Genomic DNA, 22,223 nt, shown 5'->3' with positions numbered 1-22,223 from the left:
GGGGGGCTCAGGGGCAGGGGGATGCTCTAAAGAAGTCAGAGGAGGGCAACAGGGAGGGGTGTGGGGCAGGAGAGGGTGCTGGAGGGTCAGTGGAAGGGGACTTAGGGGGTCTGGGGCAAGGGTACGCTCTAGGGGGGATCAGTGGAGGGGGACTGGGAGGATGTGGGGCAGGAGAGGGTGCTGGGGGTGCATTCTGCCCCCATTCACGGCATCCCTGCACACCACCCACCCCATTTCCAGCAGTATCAGAGCACTATAACAGCAGGGTGATGGCAGCTCAGTGCTGGGGTGGCACCGATGCAGCCCTGCCCTTCCCACCAGGACGCTGTGGGTCACTCCATGGTGTTTGGGCAGCAGGGAAGCCCAGCGGGCCAGCGTCCTGCCCGTCACACGTGCACACTTGCCCAGTGCCCGTGGGGGACCTCGTGGCGTTTCCAGGGCGGTGGCTTTGGTGGAGCAGTGGCTGGTCCCACCTCGGAAAGCCCTGAGTGACCCATCTGTCCAGTCTGAGTTGCTGGGCTCCTAAACGAGGACTTTGCCCACTCATTTTTCTGCCAGGCAGAGCGTGGGGAGCACAAGCGGCAGCCGTTTCGTAGCCCGGGCTGGGGAGGAGCTGGGGGGGGCCCACCACCACCCGGTGGTACAAAGTCCACAGCAGCAAACAGGTCAAGATAAAGCTGCGGAGACCAACCTCCCACCAAAGCCAAACAGCGGATTAACGTCCCCGGCGCAGATCTGAGACCTTCAAGGGTCCCTGGGGGATTGCAGAGCTGGTTCGACAGCCCAGAGGGGACCCCTGAGGAGATCCTCGCCGGCCCCTTCTCCTTTTCCTCCTGATTCTTTCCCTTCCCAGGTGATTTTGCAGAGATATGAACCACCAGTGAGCACTGCAATGACCCGTGCACCAACATCCCCCTGCACGGCCTCTCCCAGCAGTGTCACTGGCCACCTCCTCTGACAAATTACCACCAATTTACAGATTTAAACTGCAGCCCCGACCCTGGTCACAGCGACCCACATGATGCATGAGCCACCCACACCCCGTGGAGCTCCCAAGAGAGCCCCAAAACAAGACGAGCCCCTGGGCAGTGAGGTGCTCGGACTACATGGGTGGCAGAGGTCCGGTCCAGTCCCTGTAGACGTGGGGTTTTGGGGGGATGCTGCGTCTTTGCCCATCCCCAAAGACACATCAGCAGGCAGGAAAATCGTGTGGCATGTGAGGAACACACAGAAATACAACAAAGAGGCTCTGCCTCACGTCGGAGACTCTGATAAATTTTACCCTGACTCTTGCTGGAGCCCAATCGCTGCAGCCGAAGCTGGTTTGAAGGGCTTTGGGGAGACTCGTCAGGTGTCGAGGGCTTGGGAAAACTAGGACATCCTGACTTGCCTCTGGCTAACTCCTTTGTGAGAGCCCAGCCAAAGTTTCTCCACCTCTAAATTGGGGTGTAATGACACTTCCCCTCTTTCATGAAGCTCCGACTCTTTCTGATCTGGGTAGGAAAATAAATCACCGCGCGGGCTCATAAAAGCCATCAAAACGGCAACCTGGGGTGAACTGAGCCGCGGAGGGAGGGAAGGGCGGGACGCCCGGAAAATGAGAGGCAGCCAGAAAAACAGATGTCATCCAGAGCTCCTTCCCCTGTAGGGTTAATGTACACCCCCCCCCGCCAGCCTTTGCTCTTCCCCTCCCTGCCCGCCGCTGGGACTCCCTGCCATTGGCTGTCTCTGTAGGTTTAGGCTAAAAAGCCTGTAATTAGGACCCCGGCTGACACAGATCCAGTTTCCTGGGCAGGCAGATTAAAAAAAAAAAAAAAAAGAAAAAAAATAGAAAGAGAGAGAGAGAGAGGAAAAAAAAAAATAGTTTCCCCTGACTGAGCTTGGATGTTTTCCTTTCGCTTTGCAAAGTTTTCCCTGCTGAGCCTCCATTCCCTCGCCTCCTCCGGAGCGGGGCGGGACGGCGGCGGCCGCAGCGGGGCTGGAGCGGGCGGCGGAGCCCGGAGCGGCGGAGCCCCGGTACCGGAGCGCGGGGAACGGGCAGGTAGGTGAGGCTGGAAAGGTTTTCCTGGGGTCGCTTCTCCGAACTACGTGCTGAGCTGGGGGGGGGAAAGCGCTTGGGAGTCATTGCGGTGGGGGGAAGCACCGGGGAGCCCCGTCCGGGAATTGTTGGAAGGGGAAAGGGAGGCGAATCTGGGGAGAGGGAGGGTTTTTTTGGCTGTTCTTCTCTGGGAGAAATAAATGGGAGGGAAAGGGGGGACAGAATGGTATCGCTGCCCCTGTGGTCTTTGTTTTCGGGAAGAATCTCCCCTGAGAGCAGGAGAGAGTGTCTGGTCCATCGTGATGGACTCTGCCATCCCGGGCTGGGTGGCCGCCTCCCGAGGGGGCAGGTGCCCTGGGCATGGGGCCAGCAGGGCTGCCCACCTCCCTCCCCCAGCGAGGGTCTCTGGGAAGGGGTGCTGGCTCCTCCATCCCTCCTCCACCCGGGATTTGGTGGGAATGGGTTGATTTGGGCTTGGTGATGGAGCTTTCCACGGGAAGCAGGTGGGCCCCATCACACCCCCGATGTGTTGGGATGAAATCCGGTGGCCGCAGGGGACGGAGGGGTGGTGGGTCTTGGATTGTACCCACGGATGTACGAATGGCTGAGTTAGGGCAGGTTAATGGGTTACTGCTCCCCATTGAGCCAGGGCAGCCGGCCATGTGTGTGCTCTCAGGATGGGGAAAAACACTAAGAAAAGCCCTTTGCAGCACACACATCCCCCTGGGGGCAAACAGGCCACAGCCCCCTCCGGTGACATGGAGCCCTACGGCAGAGCAGGATGCAGAGACCCCCCCGGTCATCTCAGGGGGCTGTACTGACCCCATCCCTCCACACTGCTGGCCCTCAGGACGGCTGTACCCAGTGTTGCTCCACCTCGTGCCACCGCAGGTCCCAAAGCCACCGCGGGCTCCCTGGTGAGACAGGCTCCAGCCTGGCTTGGGCTGCCCTGCAGGACGAGCTGCTCCGGCTCGCCCTGCCAGACCTCAGCTTATCTCACCCCAGAAGAGATGCATCTTTATGGCTCTGCATCTTCACTGCCACGTACCTTCGCTGCAGCTGTGTTGACGGGAGCTCAAGCGAAAACAGGTTATCCTGGGGGTGAGGTGGTGAATAACAGAGCTAAGCCCCTGGGAGCTGCCAATGCTTTTGGGTGCTTGGAAGGGGATCTGGTCTGTTGGAGGACGGTGAGCTGTTGTGGTTCCTGGGGGTTGTGGAGCTGGGGAGTGTTTGGGGCTTCTGAAAAACAGGCAAGAGGGGTCTGAAAGTGGGTCTTCTGTGATGGAGAAACGACTTTTAGAAAAAGCAGAGGCTGTGGCAGAGCTGCAGATCAGCCCCTGGCCGTGCTGGGAAGGGGGAGGCTGCGCTGAATGCGAATGGGCCGGGGTGGCCGCGCTGCAAGTTAATGTGTGACCTTGGCAGGAGAAGGCTGGGAGCCCACACACGCTCCTGCAGCCAGCTGGAGACGGGGGCTACCCCGGGGGGAGCCAAATAAGATGAATATTCCTGTGAATTTTAACTTCTTGTACCCAGGGAGCTGCAACTGCTTCGCAAAGGGTTGTAGCTACTGTGAGAAACTCACAGTAGGGCAGGAGCAGGAGCTCAGGGCAGGAAGGGGGATCCTTTGGGCTTCCATGCGAGGTGGTGCCAGCACTGGGACGGGAGTCTGGGTGGCCATTTGAAGCCACACAAGCACCAGAAAGCTGTGAGTGGGCAGGGGAGCACCGCAGGGACATTGCCCATCTTTCAGGGAGCTCAGGGGAGATGAGGAATGCTCTGGAGGAGCTCCCATTGGCAGGACGAGAGGCTTTTAAAGCAGAGGCAAATGACAGCCCTCAGCCTGCCCAACTGGTCCCTCAAATATTCCTTCTCTGAGGACGCACCTCCAGCGCTCAGGTCTGCGCTGGCAGGGAGGAATGGCTCCCCAAAGCCCCCTCCTGCCACCTCCCCCTGACACCTGGTCCAGGCTCTCCTGTCCCCATTTTTGAGGGCAGGAGCAGGCTCGGAGCATCCTTCTGCAGGCCAGCAGGGAAGGGCAATAGCAGGAGTGCCTGGAGGTGACGAGGGAGGGCAGGAAGGAAGAGGGGACAGGGATGGGGAGCAGAGGAGACGGACCTGTTGGGGCTGCCTGGCTCCTTAGCATGGGAGGTGCATAACGCTGTCACCGTCTGGGGCTAATTACAGGGACTTGTCTACAGCCCAGACGGCTGCCAGCCGGAGTAATCACATCAAACCGGGCTGGGCTGGGCTTTGCAGCACAATCCCTACGGATCCAGGGCAGCCAGGAGCCCTGCCCTCTCCGCTCTCCCCCAGCATCACCCCACTGGGCTCCCCCCTGATGGCCCTGGGACAAGGTGCCCTCTGTACCCCACCACGGAGCTGGGGCCACACAGGCACCTCCCCAGCTCTGCAGGGCATCGGAGGGGTCTAATTACAGCAAAGCCCCGACAGATTAGACGAACGCAGCTTGGAGGCTTAATAAGCCCAGCAGAGCCCAGGACTGTCACCCACCTCCCGCAGAGAGGGAAGAGCAGAGACACTTGTTACCCAGACACGGCAGCAGCAGAGCTGGGACCCGTCACTGAGCCCACGGAGGTCCCCGTTCAGCATCCCCAGGGACACACACCGTCCTCCTGCGCAGAGGTAGAGCCAAGGCTGGTTACTGGCCCAGCACCAGCGGTGGCAGAGCGGTCCTTCACTGCATCAACAAGTCCAGGACCCTCTTTGGGCTGTAGATACACAGAAACAGGGCAGATGATTTCATCCCTATGCAGGTCCCAGAGCTGAGCACAGCTTTAAAAGCACTACACAGCCAGCCCTGCAGCCTCCCCAGACTAACCCCAGGGCTGGCAGACCCCAAGCCCCAGGAAGGAGCAAGCAGCCCTTTTGTTTTATCCCGCTGATTAGCCAATCTGCAGTGTTAATCATTGACCCAGGTGCGTGGAAGGGAAACCTGAGCTGCCCCGGGCTGATCCCACCACTCCAGGGCTGGCCACGTGTGGGTGCAACATCCCGGCACCCCAGGATGCTGTGGCGGAGGGAGCAGAGGCTGGGGCTGAACCAGGGGTGTTGAAGCTCTTTTGTGGGAGCCGGGGGGATGCGGCTGCTGGTGCTGACCAGGATGGCTCTGACGGGATGGGCCTGGGGCTGGGGGGGAAACCAGACATGAAAAAATGTCATCCCAGTGCGAAGGAGTGAACTGGTCCTGGTGGTGGCAGGGAGCAGAGGCTGGGGCTGAACCAGGGGTGTTGAAGCTCTTTTGTGGGAGCCGGGGGGATGCGGCTGCTGGTGCTGACCAGGATGGCTCTGATGGGATGGACCTGGGGGGGGAACCAGACATGAAAAAATATCATCCCAGTGCGAAGGAGCGAACTGGTGCTGGTGGTGGCAGTGATGCAGGAGGACCTGCATGTGTGGCCTGGGGGTTACCACCCCTCAACCCTCAGCCTGAGCCCATGCCAAGCCTCTTGCTGTATAAAACACCTTCCAAAGTGGGTGATCAATCCACAGTGGGGACCGGGGTGCATCCAGGGGTGTCCTGGGGCCGTTTGGTTGCAACACTGGGATTTGCCCCCGGAGCAACGGCTCAGCTCCATCCCACCCACATCCCACCCTCGCTCCCCACGCTGGGCAGGAAGCGTGGGGCAGAGGGTGTCGGGCTCTGGGCCGGTGTCCAGGGAGCCCCAGCAGCCACCACATCACCATCTCGCCTTTGTTTTGGAAAACCAAGCCAGGAAGGAAGCGAGCGGTGAAAAGCGCCGCGTGGGGAGGAGGGGACGGGACCGGCCGGGTTTCCACCGCGTAACCATTAGCCAGGAGAGGTGGTGGCGGCTGGGAGAGCCGGCTGCCCGGGCAGGAACAGCCACTCAGGGCAGAACAATAGCAGCCCGAGGGGAATAAATTATTTTCCACTGAATTGGGCTAGACCTCGGTCTCCTCCCACTGCCCTGCTCGGGGACAGGCCACTAGACCAGGGATTAGGAAAGGACTGGCGGCTTCCAGGGAAAATCTCCTGCTGTGGGTGAGCAAAAGGCTGGTGGTGTTTCACAAAACCCCTTCCAGCTTGAGCACGGACATTTGGGGTCTTCCCTGCCTGGCTTCATGCCATCACCATCCTGTCAGTGCCTCCCGCTCGGCAGATAAAGCTCCAGCCCTGCCAACCCCTTGGTGTGGGTTTGCAGAGAAAGGAGCAGCCCCCAAAAGCCCTCAGACTTCAGTGGTTCAGCCGAGGGTCTCGTGGTGGTGCTGAGCATCATCCCAGTGGGATGTGCCCTGGGGTCCTTCCCCCCTTCCTGGGGGCTGTTTGTCCTGCTGCCACGTGGAGACGGGTCCGCGCTGGGGAGGTGGGTTGACACGTGTCCTGGACGGACCCCCTGCTCCCCACCTCGCCGAGGGTCTCACCAGCTCTGCTTCTCTCTTCCCAGCTCATGTCCCTGCCGAGCCCCGCATGGCCCCAGCGAGACGAGCCTCCCCCCTGCGGCACCGCCATCGGCCTCCCGCCGGCCTCCTCCGACAGCGACTCCGGCTGTGCCCTGGAAGAGTACCCGGAGCCCCCCGCGGACCCCGCTCCCCCCGAGGTGGGCAGCCCCCCGCCTCTCCCAGGGCTCCCTTTGCTCCCCCAGCCCAGGGGTGGTACCCACCGCCCTGGGATGAAACAAATACTTTCGCAGCCTCGAGCGATGCAGTTTAACCCCCCTAAAAATCTGTTTCTCTCTCCTGTGTGACACCCCAAGGTCCCCGTGTGCTTCGGCACCCGCTCGCCCCAGGACCCCTCCTCTCCCACCGACAGGATCCGTCTCCGCGCCAGAGCCCTCCTGCAGCAGCTGCCCCCTCAGGACTGCGATGTAAGACACCTCTTCGTTGGGTGCTGCCCACCCTGGGCTTCTCCCACCGTGCACCCCCCCTCTGACCCCCCCATCTCCCCGTGCAGGAGCGGTATTGCCCCGACCTGGCGGAGGAGGAGAGGAGGCAGCTACGAGCATTCAGCGCCCGGCGGAGACGGGAGGCCCTGGGGCAAGGGCTGGCACGTCCCGTGCCGGGTCCCTGCCATGGCTGTCCCTGCAAGAAGGTGAGGAATTCCCCCCCCCTCCTGGTACCAGGCAGCCCCTGTTCCCCAGCGGGGACCTGTCCCCAAAAGCCAGCCTGACCCCAAACCCCACGTCCCTCTCCCTTGCAGTGCGGCGGGAGGCTGAACAAAGGGGACCTGGGGATTTCGGCAGCCCGGCTGGGGGACCAGTTCTGGCACCCGTCCTGCTTCTCCTGCCACTTCTGCCACCAGCCCCTGGTGGATCTCATCTACTTCCAGCAGGATGGGAGGATCTACTGTGGCCGGCATCACGCCGAGCTCTTCCGACCCCGCTGTGCCTCCTGCGACCAGGTGGGTGCTGGGCAGGGGAGAGGCTTTTTTTCTCCCTTTTGCTGTTGTTAAAAGCTCCTGAGCTTGGCCTGAGCTTGGCCAAGACCCACTGGTGGACAGGAGGAAGGTTCTGGGCTCCCCAGTTCCAGAAGGACAGGGAACTGCTGGAGAGGGTCCAGCAGAGGGCTACAAAGACGATGAGGCACCCAGAGCATCTCTGTGATGGGGAAAGGCTGAGGGACTGGGGTCTTTTTAGTCTGGAGAAGAGAAGGCTGAGGGGGGATCTAATCAATGCTTATAAATATTTAAAGGATGGGTGTCAGGAGGATGGGGCCAGTCTTTTTTCAGTGGTGCCCAGGGACAGGACAAGAGGAAATGGGCACAAACTTGACTAGAAGAAGTTCCATCTAAACATGAGGAGGAACTTCTTCACTTTGAGGGCGGCAGAGCCCTGGCAGAGGCTGCCCAGGGAGGTGGTGGAGTCTCCTTCTCTGGAGACATTCAAACCCCCCTGGACATGTTCCTGTGGAACCTGCTCTGGGTGGCCCTGCTCTGGCAGGGGGTTGGAGGAGATGATCTCCAGAGGTCCCTTCCAACCCAATATGATTCTGTGATTCTAAAGGTTCCTTCTTAGCCTTGTGGAGAGCCCCATGTCTGCATCGAGGCGGAGGGGGGCTCTTCCTCTCTCCTCGGCACAGCAAAGCATCCTTGGGGCTACTGTTTTTCCAGCTGGGTGCTTAGAGGGTGGGTTCTTTCCCCGTCTCCAGCTGATCTTCATGGAGGAGTGCATCGAGGCAGAGGGTCGGCGCTGGCACCTGGAGCACTTCTGCTGCCTGGAGTGCGAGGTGCCCCTGCGCGGCCAGCGCTACGTGATGAAGAGCGGCCGGCCCTGCTGCCGCGGCTGCTTCGAGACCCTCTTTGCTGAGACGTGCCAGGCCTGCGGGGACCCCATCGGTACGGCCCCCCCCCATCATCATCCCCCCTGCTCAAACCCCCCGGGCTGGGCGCAGGCGGGACGTGGGCTGGGAGGGCTGCGGAGCCAGAGCCCCGGGTGGCTCGGGGCGGAGGACGGGTTTTTGGCAGACGGTGGCGAGGACGGGTTCTGGCACAGGGTGACGGGAAGAGCCCTCCCCGTTCACCCTGTGTTGCCCCCCCCCAGGTGCTGACAGCGAGGAGGCCACCCACCAAGGGCTCCATTGGCATGCCCGAGCCGCCTGCTTCTGCTGCAGCCTCTGCCGAAAGCCGCTGCGTGGGCAGCCCCTCACCTCCCGCCGCGGCCGCCTCTTCTGCTCCGAGACCTGCAGCCTGGGCCGGGACGCGTCCTCCACCGCCTCCGACTCCTCCGACTCGGCTTTCGCCTCCGCCCCGTCCCCCGACTCAACGCCCCTCGCCCGAGGTGGCCCCACCGGCAGGACCACACCGGGGACGGGCAGCAGCTCTGCGGCCGGAGGGTGCAGGCAGCGGGTGGAAGGGGCTGGTAGGGATCCTACCTCTCTGCCTGCAGCGTGGTGGGAGGGGAGTGGGAGCAAAACCAGGCTCTGCTCAGCCCCTGGGCACTTGATGGGGTACATCACAGGGATGCAGCCCAAGGAGCCCCCAGCCCACCCCCTGCAGCGCTGGCAGCTGGGGTTTGGTTGGTACCAGCCTCCGTTGCACCCCGGGGAGGACAAGGGGTTGTGGCATTGCAGGCTCAGCCTTTCCCTTCCTCACCCATCCTTGTTTCCCTTCTTCCAGAGGCGTTTCTGGATCAGGCCCCTGTGCATCCAGCGTTCAGGAGCCTGGAGGACCACGGAGCAGGCGCTAAGGAGAGGAGCAGGGATGCTGTGCATGCAGGGACACCGGGACCACCAGCCGGTCACCCCTCCGGCCTCCAGCCCAGCACAGAGGGTCCCAATGGGCCTGGAGCCTTGGGCCATCCAGTTCCGGGGGGCCCTGACCCCCGAACACCCGCAGGCAATGGAAACCCACACTCCCAACACAGCCCACGGCCGGAGGACATCAACCTGCAGGACATCACAGAGGAGGATGACTCCTGGTGTCCCACCTGCTCTTCATCTTCGGACTCGGAGGAAGAGGGTTTCTTCTTCGGGAAGCCCATCCCCAAGCCCGGGATGAGCTCCCTGGGCAGGGAACCCCTGGGGAGGGCTGGGGGCAGGACGGTGAAGCCGCGGGGCAACAGCAAGCACTGCAGTGTGTCCTAGCAGCGGGGACAGGGGGTCCTCCACTGGCACTGCCATCCCACCAGCCCCGGCCACGGTCTTAACACGTTCCAAGTGCATTTTGGACACAGCCCAAGGCTGGTGGGGAGAAACTGCTGGGATCCTTCCCCCCGGCAGTCGCTGGCAAAGCACACCCTGCAATTCCTGCCGGCCTCTCCCGCAATTAGGAACAGGTAAAGCAGGTAGGGAGCAGGGAGCCGGCCACCCGACCAGGGCATGGTCTCCAACTCCCATCTCAGAGAAGGTGGTAGCCCCAGAGAGCAGCCACACGCAGGGGAGGGCAACTGGGTGCTTAGGACAAGGGCAGCTGCCTGCATCACCCCACTGGGGACCCATGGGGACATCGGGGTGCTGGCCACCAGGGTCGGATCCTTCCCTGGGACACCTCCCCGAAGGACAAGCCCTGTTGCCAGCTGCTCTCCATCCCTGGTGGCACCGCGTCCCCCTGCCACCACGGGGAGGGGATGGGAGGGGACCGGGAAGGGGGGGAGGCAGCTCTGCTGCTGCTGCAGACGAAGCTCCAATAAAGCTCAGCTGAGACCTGAACACAGGAGAGCCAACACATCTGCCTTGTTCCTCCCCACCCTGGGGTTGTTGTCACCGGAGGGGTGTGATCCCTGGGGGCAGCTGCTGCCCTCTGCTGTATCTGGGGGTCCCCCAAAGAGGGTCTGGGATGGGGGTCCACCGTGGGACCCCTCCCTGTGCACGTTGGCACCAGGAGAATGTGACCAGAGCGACGGCAGAGCAGGGGCTGCAAAGATCATGACTGCTTTATTTTTTGATTTAAATCCAAGAACAATCTCTGGGGTTTTGGGAGCACATCCATGTGAAGCAGGAATGGAGTGAGGGGCCAGGGCAGGGGGGGGGGGGGGTCCCTGCAGCCGCTCTCCCTCCAGTAAAACCAGCTCCCCCCTTTTGCTGCACATACAGAGCTAGGCAGGGGTAAAGCTAAGCACCCCCTCCTCCTCCATCTCCAAAAGAGGTGGTGGGACTGCACCAACATGTCCATAGCACCTTGATCTGGGGGCTCAGCACCATCATGAGCGCCCCAATGTACCAGCACGGCCCCCCCATCACCCCCCCAAACCCTGGCTGGCAAGAGGGGGTGTCTGTCCACTCACCCCAGAGCCCCCTCAGTGGCTGAGGGTGGCCGAGTCGTAGCTGTTGATGAAGTCCTCCAGCTCCTGGAGGTGGTGGATCCGGCCCTGGCGGAGGTTGGCTCTCAGCGCCAGCCCCAGCGCCGCCTCCATGGAGGGCTCCTTCTGCAGCAGCATCGTGGCCACCACCGCGATGGTCAGGCTGAACTGCTGGTAGGACTGCAGGGGAGCAGCACGGGGTCAGCATGGGGCACCCCAAAAGCTCCCCACCAGCAGTGTGCCACCCTCCAGGGATATTTCTTCCCCCCAGGGCTGGTCCATGAACCCCCCCAGCAGCATCTGTGCCCCTGCAGAGCCCTTCTAGCCCACAAACACCTTCCCCTGCAACCACCAGAACCAGGAGGGGTTTCTCCCCAGTGACCCCATAATTGCCACATTCACATCCCCCATGGTTAAAAGGATCCTTGGGCAAGTCCCCCCACCCCATGGCTGGTCTCAGACCCCCGGACACCTCGACCAAGGGCCGCTGGGACTCACCAGCTCGATCTCCTCCTTCCTGGCGAGGACGGCGGCGGAGCGGAGGTCTGTACCAGCCGGGGAGGATGCCGGGAGCGTGGAGCAGAGCTGGTGCTGGGTGCCCACAGCCTGGGCGGTGGAAAAGGCAAGGAAGGGTCAGATGCTTTGAAGGGGAGAGGGGACTGGGCAAGGCTGGGGCCAAACTGGGGCTGCTGGCACTGACTGCCAGCCAGGAACTGGTCACCTTGTGGGGGGACCCGCTGGGACCTTGGCTCCCCGGGGTGCTAGTTTGCCACCCTTTGCTGCCCCTTGCTCTCCCACCTCCACCACCACCCACCACCTCCTGGCAGCATCACCACCAAGAGCCCTGCGAGCAGCTTCCTCTTCCCCATTAGGCAGTAATTAAGCTGCTCTGCAATGCTCTCGTTTGCTTCGTTAAAGCTCGAGTCCCAGGGTCGTTCACGCTCCAGCACGCTCTCAAGCCTCTAGTTATTTTTTTGGCCTTTCTCCCAGCTGCCTCCCGTTTATCAGCGTCTCCGGCGCAGCCGACACCAGGGCTGACACGGGCTCTGCCTCCAGACAAAGCAGCACTTTAAACCCCAGCCCATAATCCTGCCAACAGGGAGGCCAGAGGGATCCCTCAGCCCAGGGCACCTGCCCTACGTGGGGACAGCTTGGGGCAAGTCAGGGGGACGCAGAGACACCCTCACCTCAGCCTCACTGGACCCAGAAGGGTCCTGGGTGCCTGGTGGGGTCTCTGGTGGGGTGCAGACATCAGAGCTGGGCTGTGCATCGGGCTCCACAGTAGCTTCCAGCAGGACCTGTGAGTTTTTGGATGGCCAAAGGCCACCGAGAAGCTGTGGGAGAGAAAGTGGTTGGAGAAGGAAAGCTGTGGCCACGCAGAAGCCAGGGGAGCCAGCACTGCCAGCACACCCCTGCCTGCAGAAGCCTCAGTGGGGTCTCTCCCTGGGGGGGGACATGCTGAGACTCACCCCATCTTGGACATCTTCTGTCTCGGCTTCTCCGGCACCACTGGGCAGATGCTGCCATCCCTGGGAACCTGGGCAGAGCTCAGCACCCACCTCTCCAGCAGAGCTGGCCACTGTGCAGACCCTCTCAGGCTCTGGAGGGGCTGTCGGAGTGTGGGGACGTGACCCACCACCCGCACCAGCCTTCGGGGCGCTTTGGCTGCAGGGCTCTACCTGTGCAAAGCATTACAAGATGCATTGCAGAGCCCATGGCAAGGGCTGGCTCCCCTCAGGCAAGGGGAAAAAACGGGGTGCAAAGGGGACTGCAAGCTCCCACCTCCCCTGGGCACTCATTTTAGGTAGGAAAAGGAGGTACTCGTACCTCAGGGTGCTCCTCTGTCCCCGCAGAGCTCTCCTCTGGTGAGGCTGGCTCCATTTCTGAAGCAGAGGGACTCTGGCTGTGGCTGCCCATGGGTTTCTGCTCGGTTCCCTGCTCGACCTGGGGACACGTAATGGTGTGAGGCTGGGACATGTGTCTGTCCCGGGGAGAAAAGCTGGGGGACGGGACAGCTGGGGTGCTAAAACCCAAAGGAAACCACAGGGATTTGCAGCCCCAGAGAAGAGACAGGAAAATGTCTGTGCCTGGCCCAGAGACAGCAAGGTGAAGAGCGAAAGGGCTGGATGAGAGACAGAAGGAAGGTGTTACAGCGGCTGAAGAGACCCTGAGCTGGGTGCCTCAGGGGGTGCGAGCGTCCCTGCCTGTCCCCAGGAGAGGGGTGCTCTCCTACCAGTGTCACTCCTGCTGCCTGCTCCGGTTCCGCAGCCTCCCTCACAGCCCCGGGATCAGCGGCTGGTCCGGGGGGCTCCGGGACCTTCCCACTCTCCACCGGTGGGCTCTGGGGGAAAACACGCTGGATTAGGGACAAGGCAGCACTGTGTGGGGCTCAGACCGTGCAAACTTGGGTCACTGCTGGATGCTGGGATCGGGGAGGGGGGAGGTGGGTAAAAACCCACAACCTGATCCATCTGCTCGCTGCTCTGTGAGCCATCTTTGCAGGAAATAAGTGGCTGGGGAGGATCAGGGCGCTGTGGCTCTTCTTTGACCCCCGGGTGTTTGGTCGCAGAGCGGGATTGAGATGACCCAGAGGATGGCCGATCCCCTGGAGAGGGACAAACACAATGGGAGCAGCTCCTCACTCTGCCCAGATGCTGCTGAGCATTGAGGAGACGCTGGCGAGCAGGCGTGGGTCCCCTCGCAGCCCAGTACAGGGTCAGCACAAACCTCTGGAGGACCTGGGATGAGGGAGGTGCCGGCCAAGGGGTGACTTTTGACGGCCACGGTGAAGACATCGGCGTTTCCTACCCAGGTCACGATAGTGCCGGGACGGGAAGCCATCGTGGAAGCCACCTCGATCCCTGTGAGAGCAAAAGTGGCCCCAGGGGGAGGGAATTTAGGCTGGAAGGGGCCTCGGGTGCAAATTCCCCACCCCGAGTAGGGCCAGCTTCAATGCTGCATCACCCCGGCCCTGCCGGCCACCCCACAGCTCCATGGTCCCCCCGTCCTCGGCACGGGCACCCACCCTGGCAGGCTGCCGGGGGGGCAGCGTGGGTGCTCCTCCTCCCCGGGGAATTCAGGCCAGGAGAAGCGGTTGGGGCCGGGCTGGTCCTGTGGGGAAGGGATCGAGATCTCTCTTGTATTGAGGTGCCCAAAACTGGACACAACACTCCAGGTGTAGCCCCCCCAGTGCTGAGTACAGGGGGACAATCACCTCCCTGCTCCTGCTGGTCACACTATTTCTAATCCAAGCCAGGATGCCGTTGGCTTTCTTGGCCACCTGGGCACACGACCAGCTCATATCCAGCTGCTTGTCAATGAGAACCCCCAAGTCCTTTTCCACCAGACAGCTCCAGCCACACGTCCCCAAGCCTGTATTGGTGCATGGGGTTGGTGTGGCCCAAGTGCAGGACCTGGCACTCAGCCTTGCTGAAGCTCATCCCATGAACGTTGGCCCATCCACCCAACCTGTCCAAGCCTCTCTGTAGAGCCTCCCTGTCCTCACGCAGATCAACACTCCAGCTTAACTTGGTGTCATCTGTGAACTTACTGATGATACACCCTATGTCCTTATCAAGATCATCAATGAAGATGTTAAACAGAAATGGTCCCAACACTGAGCCCTGGGGAACACCACTTGATTTCACCCATTCCCTGTCCTGGCCACTGCCACCCCCCCCAGGCCCATCACCCCCTCACCGGGTGCCAGTCCTCTTCGAAGCAGCCCTCGGGTCCTCGGTGGTCTTCTCTGTCATCCCAAGGGGGTGGCGGGGGCCGGTCGTGGGATGCCCATCTCCTGTCCTCCTCATCCCAAGGGAAGTCGACAGAGTCAGGGGCGGGTCCGCAGTACCAGGGACCAGGCTGCAAGGGCAATCACTGCAGGTGAGGATGGTGGCACACCATGGGCAGCCACACAGCTGCCACCCCCACCAAGCCCTGGGGAACACCACTTGATTTCACCCACTCCCTGTCCTCAGTCCCATGGCCACTGCCACCCCCCCCAGGCCCATCACCCCCTCACCGGGTGCCAGTCCTCTTCGAAGCAGCCCTCGGGTCCTCGGTGGTCTTCTCTGTCATCCCAAGGGGGTGGCGGGGGCCGGTCGTGGGATGCCCATCTCCTGTCCTCCTCATCCCAAGGGAAGTCGACAGAGTCAGGGGCGGGTCCGCAGTACCAGGGACCAGGCTGCAAGGGCAATCACTGCAGGTGAGGATGGTGGCACACCATGGGCAGCCACACAGCTGCCACCCCCACCAGCCCATCGTCCCCTCACCGGGTCCCAGTCTTCTTTGAACCGGTCCTCAGGTCCTCGGCCATCTTCTCTGTCATCCCAAGGGGGTGGTGGGGGACGGTCGTGGGGTGCCCATCGTCCCCTCACCGGGTCCCAGTCTTCTTTGAACCGGTCCTCAGGTCCTCGGCCATCTTCTCTGTCATCCCAAGGGGGTGGTGGGGGACAGTCGTGGGGTGCCCATCTCCCGTCCTCCTCATTCCCATGGAAATTGGCAGGGCCATGGAAGCCTCTGGGGGCCCAGGGCCTGGGCTGCAACAGCAAACGGCTGCTGGTGAGGATGGCAACTCACTGGTGTGGTTTGGTTTTCCTGCGGTTCCCCCCTTCCTGCCACAGCCCTCAGCTCCTCCTGCTTCTCCTACTCCCAGGGGAGCCCCCAGTCATCTGTGAACTTACTGATGATATGCCCTATGTCCTTATCAAGACCGTCAATGAAGATGTTAAACAGAAATTTTATCCCGGATTTGGAGGTGAACCTCGATGGTGCCATCTCCCCTCTGCTCGCCCCGGCCCCTGCCCCCTTACCGGGTGCTGTGTGTGCCTTCCTCTCCTGTGCTGGGGCTCCCAGGGTGGCTTGTGGTGGGCGATCCAGGGCCCACGAGGGCGGCGGGGGCGTTGTCCAGCCTGCCAGGGACCGGGCTGCGGAGAGGGCACAGGGAGATTGAAAGCAGGATGAGACCCTCACCTTCGCCCCTGCACCAGCTGGATGCTGAGCAGAGACAGGGAGCCAGGAGCCCATCCACCCTCCTCTCCCAGCCGAGGTCCCAGACCATTCCTAATTCCTCCCCGTCCCGCAGTGATGCTCTCCTGGCTCCTTGGCATCCTGAGCGATGGAGCAGAAAGTTCCTCCACTCCCAACCACACCGGCAGCCCCGACTGCGAGGCAGCAGGAGGGTTACAAACCGACCGACCTACCTCCCTGGGGAAGCCCCTCCTGTAGCCCGACATCTCGCCAAAAGCTTGTCCCGGCCCTGGTTCCAGTGGGGAGAAGGTCCCCGGGAGGTTCGCACCGAGCTGCAGAGGGAGAGGTGTGGGTGAGCACATCCCCCAGGACGTCACTGCCGGCTCGGGGATGGCTGCCAGCCAGGTGTCACCTCCAGAGCCACACACCATCGCCACCAGCAAGGACCCTCAGGGGATGGGTGAGCTCACGGCCCCATGGACCCGCTCCCAACCCAGGAGGGGACACAGGTCCTGGCAATGCCGGGGCTGCTCCTCCAGCACCAGGCACCCCCGTACCCTACCCAAGCAGCTCCCCTTGCCTGCCCAAGCCTCCACTCGCTGGCAGCCACGTTTCAATCGCCCTGTGCAAGCCCCACGGGTCACAGCACCCAGCGGCACCACCCCACTATTGTCCTGTGGGATCCCGGCCAAGCTGCTGTCCCTCCCCAGCGCCGGAGCAGGGACAAACCACCCACCGGGTGCCCCCGGCCATCCCAACCCCAGTGGAAGCACAGCTCCATATTGCTGATGAACACCTGGTGCCCAGACCAGATGTAGGAACCAGGAGAAGATCCAGCGGTTTGTGCTGCCCCCGGCACCAGGGAGGAAGGAGAAGGGATTGAGGTTGATCGACGGGTTTGTCCTCCTCAGCCTCCCCCCAAAAAAGGAATGGTTTTTGGTAAGATTTGCAACCTTGGCCTCCCCAAGCTCAGGATTGAAGTCATATTTTTAAAACTCTACAGCTATTCTGCAGTTTAGTGCATTTATCACTGGCAACCTTAACGCATCTGTGTATGTTTCATAAAATTAAACTGTACTATTCGAGCACCTAATGACCGCTTCTTTGGAAGGCACCAGACCTACAGCAGACAGGCTGTTCGTGCATCCAGAGTCAGGCCCATAGATACAGCAATAATTGGTCATAATAAACACAACAAACCCTGATTATCACCGGCAACCTTAACGCATCTGTATATGTTTCATAAAATTAAACTGTACTATTCGAGCACCTGATGACCACTTCTTTTGAAGGCACCTACGGCAGACAGGCTGTTAGTGCATCAAGTGTCAGGCCCATAGATATGGCAATAATTGGTCATAATAAAGACAACAAACCCCAACGCCAGGCTGTGTCCCTGCCCCTGTGCTGCTCCCATGGGCAGCCTGGCATGGGCACAGTTTGGGGTCTCCATAGTGGCTCAAACCCTGCGGGTGCCAAGGGAATGAATACTTCACCCAGGCTCCCCAGGACAACATTTATGGCTTCCCCACAACTGGGGGGCAGCAGCTGTGGGGGTCAGAGACCAGGGTTTATCCCAAGGGATGCAGTCCCAGCGAGCAGAGGGTGCTCTGACCCAAAAACCAGCTGATCCCAGCCCAGCCAGGGCACTGAGCCACCAGTTAGCACTCGACCCAGGCTGGCAGGAGTTAATGGGAGCACAGGCACCACTCTTTGTCTGGCAGGTCAGCAGGGAGAGTAAAAGAAATTTGTCCCCAGATGGAGGCAGTTACCTGGCAGATCAGTCCCAAGTGGTCCCAGAAAGCAGCTCAGTCGCCCGGAGAGATGAAGAAGCACCCAGGAGTGTCAGGACAGAGAGCCCCTGCACCCCCAGCCCAGCTCCGGGCAGCCCCCCAGCCCCTGGGGCTGCCGGATTTCCCTCACCCCGGCTTTTGCTGAATGCAAACCGATGGTAAGTGATTGCTGATGGCAGCCAGGTGCTAACTTCCCCCCAGGGAGCCCTCCCCAGCTCTTGATTTCCCTTCCTGGAAAGCCAAGCTGCAGCGCCCTCCAGGAATTTTTACTGCTGTTTGTGGATCGTCTCCTCACGCCGATTTCAGCCGCTGAAAATAAACACTCGCTCAAGGGAGGGGGCTGAGAGACCCCTCTCCTTTCCTGGGGTGGGGACTACACAGAGCCCAGGCAGCACCTCTTCTCCAACTGGTGCCTCTGATAAACCAGGGACTGAAAAACGCCTTCGGTTATCTCAGGTCCCCCAGCAAACCCGGGATAAAGCAGAGTTTCATGCAAGACCTGCACCACATCAGCCTCAGGGTGCAGCCCCTGGTCCTGCTCCCTCACACCTCTGCTTCTCCACGCTGCAAGGGGGGGGCCCTGCACCCCCAGAGTACTCGGCATCCCTGCAAAGGGGCACGTTGCACCCCCAGGGCACAGAGCATCCGTGCAAGGGGGTGCCCTCCATCCCCAGAGTACTCAGTGTCCGTGCAAGGGGAGAGCCTGCAGCCCCGGGGCACTCAGCATCCATGCAAAGGGGTACCCTGCACCCCCAGAGCATTCAGCATTCGTGCAACGGGGGGGCCCTGCACCCCAAGGCACTCAGCCTCCGTGCAAGGGGGCACCCAGGACCCCCACGTCACCCAACATCCGTGCAAGCCCACACTCCCAGCGCCTGCCTCCATCCAGCTCCATCACTTGGATCAGCCACACGGTCCCTGGGATGCTCCCAGCTTGTGCCTGGGGATTTGGGGGAGCAGGCCCCCCCCAGAGCCGTGGTACAGCTGCAGGGATGAGGAGGGGAAAAGGAAGAGGAAGAGGAAGGTCCAGAGAGCACGGTGGCCCTGGCAGGACAGGACACAGCAAGAAGGGATGCTGCCATCACACCCACCTTTGCCGACGCCGCTCCCCGGGCACGGTGGGCTCCGGCACCGGGGGGGACACAGGAGGGTCAGTGCCTCGGGGATCGCCGAGAGCTGCTCGGGGCCGAGGTGCTGCTGAAGCTGCCGGTGCCCGCTGGCCTCCAAGTGCCACCGCCGAGCCTGAGCCCCGCTGGCAGCATCGCCAGCTCAGAGGGGTTCCCCCAACCCACTGCCCGCCCGACCCATCGCCTCCTGGTGCGGCCAGGCACCGGGCGCCCCTGCCAGGCGCCTACAGCCTCTCCTCCTCCCCATCTCCCTGCATTCCCACTGGCAAAACAGCACTCCCAGGAGTTGTTCGTCACTCCCAGGGGTTCCTTAGCACCGGCCAGATGTGCTAGTACCAGACGATGTGCCCCGGCCCCAAGATGATGAGGTGCATCACCTTCCAGATGCTTAACGAACATCTGCAGGGTGTCAGGGTCCGGGCAGCAGCAGGAGGTTGGGCTGGGAGCGCTGATAAGAAACTGGTCTGAACTGGTCCGTCCGGCAACACAAACTCCTGCGCCCACACTTCCTCTGTGAAGAGGAGTTCGCGACCTTGCAGGGAGGAGATAAAGGAGACTGAAACCGCTCAAAAGGAAGCAGCCTTCGAGAAATAAGGAGTTAAAAGGTAAGCTGGGCTCCTTCTTTGAATCCCCTATCTCCCAGCAAGGTCGACAACACTGTTTTGCTGCTTCGAGACATCCATCCTTGTTTAAACATCCTTCCAGTAATTCGTTGACATACTTTTGGGCCCCCCCATTTGTCAGAGATAAGATAACATTGTGTTGGTCTCAGGACTACTCCCTACATTCCTGCCTTCCTCTCTTGTCACTGCTCTGAGCAGTTGCAGGCCCCCGTTTGTGGCCAGTCAGGCTACATTTGCTAAATCCTAAATTGTCTGAGAGAACAGGACAAGTTGACAGAAAAGAACACTAAAACCATAAAATAACGTAAAAATGGTAGCCTCAGCAATTTTAGGATGAACCAAGGTCACTCCGACCTTGCCAAGTACACCAGGAAGCTACCCAAATTAGGAAGAGTTCAGAAGTTTAACCCAAGGAAGACTCACAAGACGACCCCCCCACCCTGACGAAGGCACCGGAACTCCCACCAGACGACTCCCCAAAATGGAAGACTCCGCCTATATATGAATATGCATGTGAAGATGATGTAACCTACACTCAAACTTGTATAAAAGAGCTGCACTGATTGCTAACCGGCGGAACTCTTTGTCCAGGGCGGCCTGGAGAGTTCCCCAACACGTTGCTAATAAATCCCTCCTGCTTATGGACTCGAAAACTTAGTCTCTGAGCAGTTTCTATTTCGCCTTTTGGGGCAAATTTGGCATCAAGACCAGGGAGCTCACTGCTGCCAAACTTTGGCAAAGGAGGAGATAAGAGAGAAAGCTTAAAGCCTTGGGGGTGGAGGAAAAATCCTTCAAAGCAGGCAGTGCCGTCGGTGGGGAGGGGGCAGCCCGTGGCCATCGGAGCTGGCTGCTTCTCAACGCTGCTCCCACCGGGCAGATAACACACAGCTTTCCAGCTGGTCGGTTAATTATAGTCTCTGATAGCTATAAATCAATTAACTAACTGGGTGGATCGACCAGCTCTCTGCCACTTGGGAAAGGAAAACAGCAGCAGGGACAAGGCGGCTGCAGGCTGGACGGCCAGTGTCACCGTGTCCCCCTCCAGAGCCACGTGGCTCCGTAACCCTGTGGCTCCTTGTCTGGTGCACGTCTTCTCCCGGAGCCTGGTGACCTGGGTGTCCCCGAAGAGGAGGAGAACAAGCTCTCAGGGAGCAGGGAAATGAGAGTAATGGGAAAGCTACGCTAATTGCTAGAAATTCTGTGCAAGGATAAGCTGCGCTCGTTGTTAAAATCTTTATATAAAGCTCTAATTGTAACTACAGCCCCGTGGCCAGTTCTTATTCCACAAAGGAGCCTCTAAAGAACCTGCCCGTCCCTGTCGGATCAGGTGACACACAGCGCACCCCCAAAAAAGCAAACTGGGACAGATTTGGGGCTCCACAGCGAACACCTCTGCTCGAGCCAGGTTATTTCACCAGGTCTCAGTCCTGTCACCTGCTTTTTCCAGACACAGGAGCTCGGGCGCAGGCTCCAGGTCCCGTCTCGGGGGCACCGATCTGCTCCCAGCTCGCCCAGTCAATGCCCTGTCCCACCAGTAACCAGCCGTCACAGCAACCCCGGCTGCTCTGTCCCGGGTTGTTTGATGTAGAACCACGTGGGCACGATAATACATAATCTGCTGATAAAAGAGCGTGGAAATCGAGACGGGGACAGTCACAATCAGAGTGAGATTAGTACCAGGGGGCTGGGAAAAGGCAATAGCTGCCCAGGGGAGCGCCAGAGCAGGGTGCCCCAGCAGCAGGCAGGTGTGCAGGGCTTAACGGAGCCGGTTCTGCTGTTGGGAAATCACCTCCTGATGGAAACCAGCACCTCCTGGGGGAGGCGGTGATGCCTGGGGTGGCAGAGAGATTATTTTCCCCCAAAAGGCTGAGAGAGGGGCTGCCAGGAGAGGGGGAGCAGGCTAAGGAAAAGTGAGGCCGTGCTGGGGGCTGAGGGCACAGGATCACGGGAGGGAGAGCGGTTTGAGATCTGTGAACCTGAGCGAAGAGCAGGAAGGAGTCGACGGGAGGTCATTGTCCCCCTCTGCTCTGCACTGGGGAGGCCAGAACTGGAATCCTGCATCCAGTGCTGGGCTCCCCAGTTCAAGAGGGACAGGGAACTACTGGAGAGAGTCCAGCGTAGGGCAACAAAGATGATGGAGGGATTGGAGCATCTCCCTGATGAGGAAAGACTGAGAGAGCTGGGGCTCTTGAGCCTGGAGAAGGCTGAGGGGAGACCTTATTAATGCTTATGAGTATCTAAAGGGTGGGTTGAGGGAGGATGGAGCCGGACTCTTTTCAGTGGTTCCCAGGGACAGGACGAGGGGCAACGGGCACAAGCTGGACCATGGGAAGTTCCACTCCAATCTGAGGAAGAACTTGTTTGGGGTGAGGGTGGCAGAGCCCTGGCAGAGGCTGCCCAGGGAGGGTGTGGAGTCCCCTTCTCTGGAGATCTTCAAGCCCCGCCTGGATGCTCCTGAGTGATGTGCTCTGGGCAGCCCTGCTTTGGCAGGGAGTTGGGCTGGATGGTCTCTAGAAGGTCCCTTCCAGCTCTGACATTTCTGTGATTCCGGGGAGAATCTGTGCACAGGAACAGCAGGAGGGTTCAGGCACAGCCCAGGAGGGGCAGAGGAAACGGGAGAGATGTTTTCCTGGGCACGGCCAGGCCTCCGGCCGGTGCCCACCGCCGAGCGCAGGCCTCTGGGGCGCAACGGGGCGGGTTCTGCCCCTCAGGGCCCCGGGGTTCGCCTGGAAAAGCGGGAGTGGGACGGGAGGAGGGGCCCGGGCCGCGCCTCGGCCATTCCCTCACTCCCCACACATTCCCCCCGTCTCCCACCCTCTCCCGTCTCCCCAGGCCCCGCCGCCATCCCCGGGATCCCGCTCAGCGCCCCCCCGCCGGGCGCCCTGCACGAGGCGGCGTCGCGCCGGAAGTGACGCCATCGCGCGGCGGCGGCGCGGGAGGAGGAAGCGGCATGGCGGCGGCGG

The 22,223-nt window shown here is 60.9% G+C and overlaps 3 protein-coding genes across 3 annotated transcripts in view; 1 reads left to right on the top strand and 2 right to left on the bottom strand.

Annotated features, from left to right (window-relative positions):
* The first annotated feature begins 6,004 nt into the window (after positions 1 to 6,004).
* On the top strand, positions 6,005 to 10,079 carry PRICKLE4 (prickle homolog 4). Its single transcript, XM_014953625.1, has 8 exons — positions 6,005 to 6,059; positions 6,463 to 6,615; positions 6,772 to 6,882; positions 6,969 to 7,106; positions 7,215 to 7,415; positions 8,162 to 8,348; positions 8,554 to 8,871; positions 9,129 to 10,079. The coding sequence occupies exons 2-8, from the start codon at positions 6,466 to 6,468 to the stop codon at positions 9,593 to 9,595; spliced, it is 1,572 nt and encodes a 523-aa protein (XP_014809111.1). The 5' UTR covers positions 6,005 to 6,059; positions 6,463 to 6,465; the 3' UTR covers positions 9,596 to 10,079.
* A 322-nt stretch (positions 10,080 to 10,401) lies between these two features.
* On the bottom strand, positions 10,402 to 15,983 carry LOC106894746 (basic salivary proline-rich protein 1-like). The gene is made up of 13 exons (XM_014953603.1): positions 15,951 to 15,983; positions 15,021 to 15,287; positions 14,771 to 14,932; positions 14,449 to 14,610; positions 13,775 to 13,860; positions 13,477 to 13,610; positions 13,212 to 13,354; positions 12,983 to 13,090; positions 12,577 to 12,693; positions 12,219 to 12,428; positions 11,937 to 12,083; positions 11,248 to 11,355; positions 10,402 to 10,929 (listed from the first exon to the last, which is right to left on the bottom strand). The coding sequence occupies exons 1-13, from the start codon at positions 15,981 to 15,983 to the stop codon at positions 10,747 to 10,749; spliced, it is 1,860 nt and encodes a 619-aa protein (XP_014809089.1). The 3' UTR covers positions 10,402 to 10,746.
* The window catches only part of USP49 (ubiquitin specific peptidase 49), a 25,411-nt gene continuing 17,963 nt past the window's right edge, over positions 14,776 to 22,223 (bottom strand). The window contains exons 8-11 of the mRNA XM_014953745.1: positions 15,951 to 16,049; positions 15,561 to 15,674; positions 15,021 to 15,287; positions 14,776 to 14,932 (exon numbers count right to left, since the gene is read on the bottom strand). The gene's annotated coding sequence lies outside the window, so the exon portion shown is untranslated. The remainder of the gene's footprint in view (positions 14,933 to 15,020; positions 15,288 to 15,560; positions 15,675 to 15,950; positions 16,050 to 22,223) is intronic.

Source organism: Calidris pugnax, unplaced genomic scaffold, assembly GCF_001431845.1.
Source record: "Calidris pugnax isolate Ruff unplaced genomic scaffold, ASM143184v1 scaffold245, whole genome shotgun sequence".
Taxonomy (NCBI): Eukaryota; Metazoa; Chordata; class Aves; order Charadriiformes; family Scolopacidae; genus Calidris; species Calidris pugnax.
This window is presented reverse-complemented; position numbering and strand designations above follow the sequence as displayed.

Coding starts and splice junctions, on each gene's coding strand:
- LOC106894746 (XM_014953603.1), bottom strand. CDS start 15,983: ATGTCGGGCTACAGGAGGGGCTTCCCCAGGGAG. Junction 14,611..14,770: donor TCGAAGAGGACTGGCACCCG/GTGAGGGGGTGA, acceptor TTGCCCTTGCAG/CCTGGTCCCTGGTACTGCGG. Junction 12,429..12,576: donor GGACAGAGGAGCACCCTGAG/GTACGAGTACCT, acceptor TGCTTTGCACAG/GTAGAGCCCTGCAGCCAAAG.
- PRICKLE4 (XM_014953625.1), top strand. CDS start 6,466: ATGTCCCTGCCGAGCCCCGCATGGCCCCAGCGAGACGAGCCTCCCCCC. Junction 7,107..7,214: donor ATGGCTGTCCCTGCAAGAAG/GTGAGGAATTCC, acceptor TCTCCCTTGCAG/TGCGGCGGGAGGCTGAACAA. Junction 8,872..9,128: donor GCAGCGGGTGGAAGGGGCTG/GTAGGGATCCTA, acceptor CCCTTCTTCCAG/AGGCGTTTCTGGATCAGGCC.